At 44.4% G+C, this 9585-nt stretch overlaps 1 protein-coding gene across 1 annotated transcript; it reads left to right on the forward strand.

Annotated features, from left to right (window-relative positions):
• LOC115082606 (gastrula zinc finger protein XlCGF57.1-like) lies at window positions 1-9011 on the forward strand. The gene is made up of 5 exons (XM_029586820.1): window positions 1-103; window positions 6487-6506; window positions 7140-8196; window positions 8232-8530; window positions 8613-9011. The coding sequence occupies exons 1-5, from the start codon at window positions 1-3 to the stop codon at window positions 9009-9011; spliced, it is 1878 nt and encodes a 625-aa protein (XP_029442680.1).
• The last annotated feature ends 574 nt before the right edge of the window (window positions 9012-9585 follow it).

The following is a 9585-nucleotide window of genomic DNA, read 5'->3' on the forward strand; positions in this document are numbered from 1 at the left end:
ATGCGGGCTCTGGGAACGGTGCACCTTGATCTTCACAGTGAAGATCTGCAGCCTCACCTGCTGGCACAGAGATGGGCGGACATCTATCTCACTTATTTCAGAGGTAGGTCCAGATCATGTCGGGCCATTGGGGAAGTGATAAGAGAAGCCTATACTTTGGTGTTTCTTTCCTTTCCTCCAGAGGCCTTTATCGTTTCTCCCTGCAAATCCCTACGGAAGAGAGTGGCAGTGGAGACTAACTTAAGGAGGCTGCTGGGCTTGAAGGGCTGTAATTCCTGTTCCCAAATTGCTAGAAAACACGAACCACTAATCCCATTTATTTTGGCGTAACCACGAAAGGAGGGATCCTTTTGGCCCAAAGGAGTCAATCCACATTTTCTGGTAACTCATTTCTGTATGGAAACTTTGCGCTCTGTATTACTGGCGGTGCAATTGGTAAAATGTTCGTGTCTCTAGATCTGCTGCAGGTATTTCTGCATATTCCCATTTGCAGGGAACATCAATGGTTCTTGAAGTTGCCATTATAGGAGACGTTATGATCAGTGACAGGCCTTGTTTTTTGGGCTGGCCTTGGCACCCAGATTCTTAAGGTCACGGTGCTAGCAGCGTCCTTACGCAAAAACGGCATCCCTGGTTCACCTATATCTGGGTGATTGGTTGATTCAGGCCAGAAGCGTGGAAGAGAGTCACCTGGCTTCTTGCAAGTTACTCTCTACTACAGAAGGCTGGGCGGTGAAACTTGGCTGAAAGCGGTTTACAGCCCATCTCAGACATTGGAGTAGCCCGATGTTTGTTGTGATATGAAGCCGGGCAGAGTATTTCTGCCAGAGAGTCGTATTAGAAGTCAATTGCTCGAGTTTAAACGCAGAAAAGGGCCTTTCGTCCAATAGAAGGCTTTTTGTTTCTTCAGAATCTGGGTTTGATGGCAGCCACCTTCGAGGTTGTCCCCTGGGTGAGAGAGCACTTGAGGCCTCTTCAAGCACGTTGCTTTCTGGTGGAGACCGCAGTCTCAGGACTGCATGGTGAGGCTTCGCTTTCCATCTGAAGGAGGGATATTCCTGTGAAATGCTAGAAGGGTTAGTGCTAATCACAGATGCAAGCCTTCAATGTTGGGGGCTCACAGTCAGGAGTTGCTGGTGCAAGGTCGCTGGAGCGCCGAGGATCATCAGTGGAGCTTCAATAGTTTGTAAGCACGTGCAGTTTGACTGCCATGCTAAATGTCTGTCGAGAGTTTAGAGACTCAGGCGGGCCGGACAATGTGGCAACTGTGGATTTCATTCATTATCAGTCTAGAGCCAAACCTAACAATTGACAGAGGAGATAGATGTTGCTCTGCCATAGCATGAGCACATCTTTTAGATATATTAGCCTGCCACATTACTGGAAAGGGCAATGTAAGGGCCGTCTTGCTCAGGGTTCCAAAGTTCTTTAGTCGAAGAAGGGATCTGAAAGTTGTTGGATCGATGCTCTCATCCAGGCATGGCTGCTGGACAGTTTTCACATCATGGCCACTACTGGGCATGATTGTTTGAAAGATTGCAATAGAAACCCTGCTTCTGATGGAAACGGATTGGGCCCGATGGCTGGGGTGTGCCGATCTGCAGTAGCTGCTTGTGGGCAGGCCACTTAGGCTACCTCCCGGGAAGGATGTATGGCTTTAGGGACCAGTTCTTCATGACAATCCGGGTCCATTTTCTCTTACAGTTTGGCCCTTGAGAGGACTCAATTTATTGAAGCAGGGTTATTCTGCTGCACTGCTTACACTTTGCATCGGGCTAAAATAAAAAAATATGTATATTTCTATATCCTCAGGGCTATGTGAGAGTTTGGGCGAGCTTTTGAGGACTTATGTGAGGAGCGAGGTTCTCAGCCTCTTCAAAGTGGAAATTTGATTAATTTTGGAATTTTTCAGGAACACATTGCTTAAAGGCTTGGCTCTTGTAAACCGGAGTGAAGGCAACTCGCTATACTTCGGTATAAAAAAAGAGTCTAAATAAATTAACTCCTTGAAAGTTCAAGTGGCAGCAGTCACCTGTTATAGGAACCGAGTTCTTGGTGGGTTTTTGTCTCCCCGACCGGATGTGTCTATGTTCGTGAAGGAAGTGGATTGCAAACTGGCTAAAAGACAGGAAACAGAGAGTAGGATTAAATGGGCAATTTTCTCAGTGGAAGGGAGTGGACAGTGGAGTGCCTCAGGGATCTGTATTGGGGACCCTTACTTTTCAATATATTTATAAACGATCTGGAAGACAAATACGACGAGTGAGATAATCAAATTTGCAGATGATACAAAATTGTTCAGAGTAGTTAAATCACAAGCAGATTGTGAAAATTGCAGGAAGACCTTGTGAGACTGGAAAATTGGCCATCAAAATGGAAGATGAAATTTAATGTGGACAAGTGCAAGGTGATGCATATAGGGAAAAATAACCCATGCTATAGTTACACAATGTTAGGTTCCATATTAGGTGCTACAAACCAAGAAAGAGATCTAGGTGTCATAGTGAATAACACATTGAAATCGTCAGTTCAGTGTGCTGCAGCAGTCAAAAAAGCAAACAGAATGTTGGGAATTATTAGAAAGGGAATGGATGAATAAAACGGAAATGTCATAATGCCTCTGTATCGCTCCATGGTGAGACCGCACCTTGAATACTGTGTACAATTCTGGTCGCCTGCATCTCAAAAAGATATAATTGGCGATGAGAAGTTACAGAGAAGGAGCTACCAAAATGATAAGAGGGAATGGAACAAGCTCCCCTATGAGGAAAGACTAAGAGGTTAGGGACTTTTCAGCTTAGGAGAAGAGACGGCTTGAGGGGGGGATATGATAGAGGTGTTTAAAATCATGAGAGGTCTAGAACAGGGTAGATGTGAATCGGTTATTTACTCTTTCGGATAATAGAAAGACTAGGGGACACTCCATGAAGTTAGCATGTGGCACATTTAAAACTAATCGGAGAAAGTTCTTTTTACTCAACGACAATTAAACTCTGGAATTTGTTGCCAGAGGATGTGGTTAGTGCAGTTAGTATAGCTGTGTTTAAAAAAGGATTGAATAAGTTCTTGGAGGAGAAGTCCATTACCTGCTATTAATTAAGTTGACTTAGAAAATAGCCACTGCTATTACTAGCAGGTAACGTGGAATAGACTTAGTTTTTGGTACTTGCCAGGTTCTTATGGCCTGGATTGGCCACTGTTGGAAACAGGATGCTGGGCTTGATGGACCCTTGGTCTGACCCAGTATGGCATGTTCTTATGTTCTTATGTCCTCCCTTGTGGCTCCCAGTGTCCTTATGGTAACTTAATCTGATTGTAGATTCCTTTCGAGTCCTACCTTTTCAACTGCAACATAGCTTCTTCTTGAAGGTACTTATCTTGAAGACTGTTTCTTTTAGGGGTAATCTGCTCAGCACATCGAGTTTCCGAGCTGCAGGCTTTTTCTTGCCGTGAGCCGTTACTGCCTGTGCCTCTGGGTGCGGTACAGCTTTGGACTCTGCCTTCTTTTGGCCCAAAGTGGTTTCGGAATTTCATTTAACTCTGTTTATTTCCCTGCCACACTGGAGAGGAATACAGAGGAGAGTGAATATCGTCTCTTGCATGCTCTGGCTGTCAAGTGGCATCTGATGCAGTTCTTGGAGATTATTAATCCTCTGTCAGTCTGGTCAACTGTGCTCCATGGCGGAGGTATACAGGGTGAGCCAGCGGGGCGGGCAACTAAGGTCCGTTATTGGATTATGAAAGTCATCAGTGGTCGTCCTTACTCACTCTTCCAGGCATTCCGCTTGATCGTTTGGGTTCAGGAAGACGCCGGCCTTAGCATGTGCGATGTTGCTGGGTCTCTGGACAGTTTTGGTACATCCCACTGCTCTGGATTGGCCTGCCTGAATGAACAGGAAGGAGAAATTCCTACTTATGTGATAAAATTAAAATAAAATAAAAAAATGTCCTTTCCTCTAAGGAAGGCAGGCTGATCTACAATCCACCCTCAGCTGCCATTTTGCTTTCATTTTGTCTTCTAGGTACGGACGACGCTGACTATTATATCTCTTACTCATTTCAGGTTTGGTAAGTGTCAAGACCAGCTCCTTAGATTAGTAAACGTTAGCTTTTTTGACTGAGCTCAGAGTTCTCAATTGGTTGGAAGTATGAGCAGTTTGTCCACAGTTTGGCTTTTCCAGAGAATACTTGTAGGCTGATGTTGGGACAGGCTATATGTCCTTGACATCGGCTTTTACTCTGTCTCCACCTGCTGGTAGAGGTGCATAACTCATTTGTGTGGATTGACCTGCCTGAATGCAGAAGAAAGGAAATTATCAGGTAAGTATTAATTTCTCCTTTCCTTTTCCCTGCAGAGAAGGAAACCAAACAGCTGTTTGAGATTTGGGGCACGATCCCTATGTGCCCATGGTTTGCAACACCCCTGAATACAGAATTCATACATCACAATGGGAGATATGTCACTGCCCAGGACACCAAACTCTTCCTGCCCTGTTAGGATTTAGCACAGTGAGTCCTCCTGATGGAATAGAACCAGATGTTCCTGATGTGGATAATGCTCTTATAGCTTCCTTTTTATTATAATGTGATTTATCCACGCAATGACATTTCATATTCTCTGTCTCTGGTATTAGAGAATATGTTCCAGTTTGATTTGAAAACCCTGGGGTCTATGGAGGAAACTGATTGTAGGGGCAACACAGAGGGAACAAATCTGGCATTTCCTGGGGAAGAGGGGTCCTGGTGTCCTCTTTTCAATGATAAAATGTTAGGATAATAAATCCAGCTGAGATCTAATGCACGCTGAGCCCCTCCACGTGTATCTGAGTGTTTCTGATTTGTGTTTCAGGTGCGGGTGACGTTTGAGGACATCGCTGTCTATTTCTCCCAGGAGGAGTGGGGGTATTTAGATGAAGGGCAGAAGGAGCTTTACAGGGAGGTGATGAAGGAGAATTATGAGACCCTCATCTCCCTAGGTAAAAATTGCACTATCTGCATGTTTAGCGGACTCGAGGGCTGATTTACTGAAGGTCATTTGTGACTTTTCTCCTGACTCCAGCTGCAGCATTGCTCTGTGTCTGAGCTGGCACCTGAGATTGGTTGTTTGGATCTTTTCACGTGAGATCGGCCCCTGCGAGGCAGTCTAGGAATTTATCTCAGATGTCTTTCATGAGGCACCTGCTGGGGAGCATCCACAAAGTTTCTCAAGGGACTTGACTGAGCCCTCAGCAGCAGGGCCAGGATACAGAACTGAATGGGCCAAATTTTAAAAGCGTTACTCACACTAAAAGATGAATACGTGGCTGCAAGTGAGCAACATGAATTTCAAAAGCTGCTAATTACTTGCTCATGCTAAAAAAGGGGCGAGGCCAGCAGTTCAGTGTGTAAAGCTGGCGGCCGCTGCTCGTGGCGCACTGTTAGCTGCATATATTTCCTCGTGCTCCTGATGAGGAGTAAGTCTGCAGAAATCACTTTTTAGGACTAACACGATAGGGTGAGGGGTCTTGCTCAATTGGGGGGAGTGCAGGATGAAGAACTGGAAGGGTCTGGATGACCCTGAGATAGACTGGGCAAACTGCTGGGCTAATGGGTAAAACTGGGAATGGCTTTAAAGCCGACAAATTCTTAAGGAAGAAATGTGCTTTACATCTGCTCGAGTACACGTGCTGTGCGTATTTTACATCATACACAGGTACTTGTGCACGTGATTTAAAACTCCAGCGTATCTTTGCTCATTCGCTCCCATGTGCACGTACGGTCGCGTGCAGTCTTGTTTTACAATTAGCTGAATATGAACAGCAGGATACAAGAGGTCTGAGCTTGCTTCATGACTGTCATTACCCTGTGACATACTTAGCCATGCACTGATATAATAGGGAGGTTTCAGCTTGTCTGCACACTTCTAGCTGTCTCATGGCCATTTTTCCTTTCTCCCCTACCTATGGATCCATTCTCCTTCCTCTTCCTGATGCTAACCCTACCCAGTCTCATTCCCCACTTCTGTCCATTAAGAACATAAGAGCATGCCATACTGGGTCAGACCAAGGGTCCATCAAGCCTAGCATACAGTGGCCAATCCAGGCCATAAGAACCTGGCAAGTACCCAAAGGGAACATCAGGTGCACTGTCAGTTTCCCATATTCTCCACCTCCTCAGCCATTCTGTCTTCTGCCTTGTCCATTGCTTTACAAAGTTTTCTTCCTCTCATTAAGCCATCACCTCTCACCCTAAGAGAATCTCACTGTCTTTCCTGTCATCACACCTGCCCTTCTCTGGATATCAATTCAGTCCTGTCCTTCCGTGGTAACTCTCATCCTTCCCCTCCAAGCTTATCCTACCCCCACTCTCCTCCCTCTCAGGTTTTATCTATGGAGTATCTGCTTTGTTTCCAGCAAGCTCACCTACATTCCTGACCTCTTATCTCTCATTCTCTCCATCTCTCTCTTCTGTGTTTATCCTGCTGTTATTTTTTATATTCTGTTACAGTTTTCATCTCCAACACTGTGGTGAGATAATTCCAGGCATCCACCACACTTTCTGTGAAGAAAATATATCTCTTGATATTATTCCTAGTCTCCCCCCTTGGAACCTTTGCTGTACAAATTATTTTCCATTAAAGAAGTTTACTTCTTGAGCATTATTACCTTTCAGGTATGTAAGTGTCTCTATCATATCTCCCCCTTTCTCCTCTCCTCTAGTTTATACATATTTAGGAGCTCATCTCATAAGGCTTTTGGTGCAAACCCCATTGTTAGACGTTTTTCATGGGCACCAGTGCTTGGTCAGAAGGGCACACAGCTTTATCACTGTGTGACACTGCCAGAGCAGTGATTATAAGATCAGAAACCCAGATCCATTTGCTGATCACTAATATCTGATTAATGTCTTCTTCTATCACCAGCGAGTGATGAGGTCACACAGCACATAAAGGAGGAGAATCGAGAAGAACATCCTATGGAAGAAGGACTGATCCCAAGAGAATCAGGACATGGTTTTGTGAATGTTTCGCAGGGGACTGAGAGGAGAAACACAAGGAATAATCAGCAGGAGTCAGAGAAGAAGCAGAGAGACCCTGCAGGAGACACACGGGATGGAGTCGCTGCATGTGAGATGGAGGTCAAAGTCATCCCTGAGCCCAGAGACATGTGAGCCCAGAAAGACCCTTTCAGAGCAATAACAATGATCAAAAGACTTCTGACCTTCACCAGAGGGATGGGAAAAGGAAGAAATCCTTTCTGTGTGACTCTTGTGGTAAAAGCTTTGGTAAGGAATCACATTTAATATTGCACCAGAAATCCCACCCACTCCAAAAACTATTTCTATGCAATAACTGTAGGAAAAGCTTCAGTCAGAAGAAAAATCTAAAAGTGCACCTAAACATACATAAAAGGGAGAAACCTTTCCCCTGCAGTGATTGGAGGAAAAGTTTAATTATTAAGTATAAGTTAAAATTACATCACAAAATCCACCATGGAGAGAGACCATTCTCAAGCAGTAAAAGTGGAAAAATTTTTGTAAGGAACAAAAACCTCACACAACACCAGCAAATCCACACTGGACACAAACCATTTAACTGCAGTGAGTGTGGGAAAAACTTCACTCGTAAGAATACGCTAATGTTGCACCACCGCATCCACACAGGTGAAAGACCATTCTCATGTAGTGAATGTAATAAAAGCTTCACTGAGAATGCTGCCCTCACAAGACACATGAGAATCCACACAGGTGAGCGACTAATCTCGTGTAGTGAATGTAATAAAAGATTCACGCAGAAGAGTGTCCTCACAAGTCACATGAGAATCCACACAGGTGAGCGGCTATTTTCATGTACTGAATGTAATAAAAGCTTCTCTGTGAAGGGTGCCCTCACAAGACACACGAGAATCCACACAGGTGAGCGACTAATCTCGTGTAGTGAATGTAATAAAAGATTCACGCAGAAGAGTGTCCTCACAAGTCACATGAGAATCCACACAGGTGAGCGGCTATTTTCATGTAGTGAATGTAATAAAAGATTCACTAGGAAGGGTACCCTCACAAGTCATATGAGAATCCACACAGATGAGCGACTAATCTCATGCACTGAATGTAATAAAAGATTCACTGAGAAGAGTGTCCTCACCAGACACATGAGAATCCACACAGGGGAGCGATTATTCTCATGTAGTGAATGTAATAAAAGATTCACTGAGAAGGGTGCCCTCACAAGTCATATAAGAATCCACACACAGAGCAACCGTTCTCATGTAGTGAATGTAAAAAAAGCTTCACACAGAAGGGTACCCTCACAAGTCACATGAGAATCCACACAGGTGAACGACCATTCTCATGTAGTGAATGTAATAAAAGATTCACTGAGAAGAGTGCCCTCACAAAACACATGAGAATCCACACCGGGGAGCGACCATTCTCATGTACTGAATGTAATAAAATATTCACTGGCAAGGGTACCCTCACAAGTCACATGAGAATCACACCAGGTGAGCGACCATTCTCATGTAGTGAATGTAATAAAAGATTCACTGAGAAGGTGCCTCACAAAACACACGAGAATCCACACAGGTGAGCGACCATTCTCATGTAGTGAATGTAATAGAAGCTTCCCTGTGAAGGATGCCCTCACAAGTCACATGAAAATCCACACAGGGGAGCGACCATTCTCATGTAGTGAATGTAATAAAAGATTCTCTGTGAAGAGTGCCCTCACAAAACACATGAAAATCCACACAGGGGAGCGACCATTCTCGTGTAGTGAATGTAATAAAAGCTTCGCAGTGAAGGGTAAACTCACAAGTCACATAAGAATCCACACAGGGGAGCGACCATTCTCATGTACTGAATGTAATAAAAGCTTCAGAGTGAAGGGTAAACTCACAATTCACATGAGAATCCACACAGGGGAGCGACCATTCTCATGTAGTGAATGTAATAAAAGATTCACTGAGAAGGGTGCTCTCACAAAAACACCTGAGAATCCACACAGGGAGCAACCATTCTCAGAGAAAAGATAGAAACATAGAAATGATGGCAGAAAAAGACCAAATGGCCCATCCAATCTGCCCAGCAAACTCCCACACTTATTTCCCCATTCTTATCTGTTTCACTGACTGCCAAATTCAGGGGCAGTTGTAACTGCTTGATTCAGGGGCAGTTGGTAACTGCTTGATTCTAATTTCCTGCCACCCCTGCCATTGATGCAGAGAGTAATGTTGGAGTTGCATCAGGACCGTTGATGCAGAGAGTAATGTTGGAGTTAAATCAGTACCATAGATGCAGAGTAATGTTGGAGTTGCATTCTCATGTACTGAATGTAGTAAAAGCTTCACACAGAAGGGCGCTCTCACAAAACCCATGAAATCTCACTCATAGGACAGGCCATTCTCATGCATTAAATATGGAAGGTCCTTTATTAGGAAGCAACATTTCTCAAAACACCAGAAAATGCAGTTGCCCCACTACAAACCATTTACATGACCTGAGCATGGGTAAAGCTTCCTTGCTAAACATACACTTAGGGGTAGATTTTCAAAGCAGCACCTGACCATCCATGTGCATGTGATTCCCGGCGTGTGCAGGTGGCACGCG

Source organism: Rhinatrema bivittatum, unplaced genomic scaffold (assembly GCF_901001135.1).
Source record: "Rhinatrema bivittatum unplaced genomic scaffold, aRhiBiv1.1, whole genome shotgun sequence".
NCBI classification, from domain to species: domain Eukaryota; kingdom Metazoa; phylum Chordata; class Amphibia; order Gymnophiona; family Rhinatrematidae; genus Rhinatrema; species Rhinatrema bivittatum.

Bases quoted from the DNA above. Each gene is read 5' to 3' on its own strand.
- LOC115082606 (XM_029586820.1), top strand. From the start codon at position 1: ATGCGGGCTCTGGGAACGGTGCACCTTGATCTTCACAGTGAAGATCTG. The intron at 104-6,486 runs GTAGGTCCAGAT...ATTCTGTTACAG, and splicing joins CTATCTCACTTATTTCAGAG to TTTTCATCTCCAACACTGTG. The intron at 8,197-8,231 runs GTGCCCTCACAA...ATCCACACACAG, and splicing joins TAAAAGATTCACTGAGAAGG to AGCAACCGTTCTCATGTAGT.